The following is a 1,537-nucleotide window of genomic DNA, read 5'->3' as shown; positions in this document are numbered from 1 at the left end:
ATGCTTGTGTTTTAAAAAAGAGTTTAAAGTCATGTTTCAAATCAGCTACTTTATTACTCAGATATAATTCTTAATAAATGATGTGGTTTAGAGATAATGTTTTGAAGCACTAACTTCAGAGTTTTGACATGTTGAAATAGAATATTAATGATACAAAAGTTTTCAAAACTATGAAGACAAATAAAATTTTTTAACAAATATGATTACGTTGGAAACTCAAATGTAGAAAATATTAAATGTTACAACTTCAATATAGTGAAGAGAATACAGAAACAAGTGGTCATATAGAATTTAAGGTGGTTCTGGCTTTTAAAAGACGATCAGCTATATAATTTTCTTTTCAGATTCTGACCAAAGACCATGGAAAAAGGCAATTACTCCACAGTGACCAAATTCTTCCTCTCTGGCTTAACAGACCAACCTGAACTGCAGCTACCTCTCTTCTTCCTCTTTCTTGGAATCTACCTGCTCTCAGTGCTGGGGAACCTGGGCATGATCATCCTCATCCTGCTAAGCTCCCACCTGCACACTCCCATGTACTTCTTCCTCAGCAGCCTGTCCTTCATTGACCTCTGCCAATCTACTGTCATTACTCCCAAAATGCTGGTGAATTTTGTGATGGGGAAAAATGGCATTTCCTATCCCGAGTGTATTATTCAACTTTACTTATTTCTTCTTTTTGCTGTTTCAGAATGTTATATGCTGGCTGCAATGTCATATGACCGTTACGCGGCCATTTGTAGGCCCTTGCTTTACAGTATCATGATGTCTCAAAAAAACTGCCTTTCCCTTGTTTCAGGAGTTTACATGATGGGCATACTTTGTGCATCAGTTCACGTAGGGTGTATATTTAGGATTGATTTCTGCAGATTTGATTTGATCAACCATTATTTCTGTGACCTTATTCCTGTCCTTAAGCTGTCCTGCTCTAATGTCTTTTTAAATGAGTTGATGAGTCTAATTTTTAGTGTAATTAATACCATTTTCCCAACCCTGACCATCATCAGTTCTTATGCTTTAATCATTTTCAGCATCCTACGCATTAAATCTACTGAGGGCAGATCCAGAGCCTTCAGCACCTGCAGCTCCCACATCTCAGCTGTTTCTGTCTTTTTTGGTTCTGCTGCAGTTATGTATCTGAACCCTTCATCTTCCAGTTCCTTGGATGAAGGAAAAGTGTCTTCTGTATTTTACACCATCATAGTTCCCATGCTCAATCCCATGATCTACAGTCTGAGGAATAAAGATGTGAAAATTGCTTTGATGAAAATGATAGAAACAAGACAATTTTTCTAATAAGTGTAATGTACAAAATGTTTCATTAACTCTTAACTGAGGCATACTACATAGTGTGAGCTGTATATGTTTTAATTTAGTCAGTATGTAATTTCTCCTCATTTTCTGAGATTCTGTGACATTATTTCTCTCATGGCTTTCTTAATAATATTTTTCACAATACCTTACCTCATATCTTCTTCTTCAGTATCACAGCCAAATACCCAGGTTTGCTTGTACCAGTCCATAGTAATTTTTCTTG

General features: G+C 36.2%; 1 protein-coding gene across 1 annotated transcript; it reads left to right on the top strand.

Moving 5' to 3' along the window:
- Positions 1 to 360: 360 nt before the first annotated feature.
- LOC308431111 (olfactory receptor 8G17-like) lies at positions 361 to 1,296 on the top strand (the record flags this gene model as incomplete). Its single annotated transcript, XM_080930475.1, has 1 exon — positions 361 to 1,296. The coding sequence occupies one exon, from the start codon at positions 361 to 363 to the stop codon at positions 1,294 to 1,296; it is 936 nt and encodes a 311-aa protein (XP_080786601.1).
- Between the last annotated feature and the right edge of the window lie 241 nt (positions 1,297 to 1,537).

Source organism: Micromys minutus, assembly GCF_963924665.1.
Source record: "Micromys minutus genome assembly, chromosome: 16".
NCBI lineage: Eukaryota > Metazoa > Chordata > Mammalia > Rodentia > Muridae > Micromys > Micromys minutus.
This window is presented reverse-complemented; position numbering and strand designations above follow the sequence as displayed.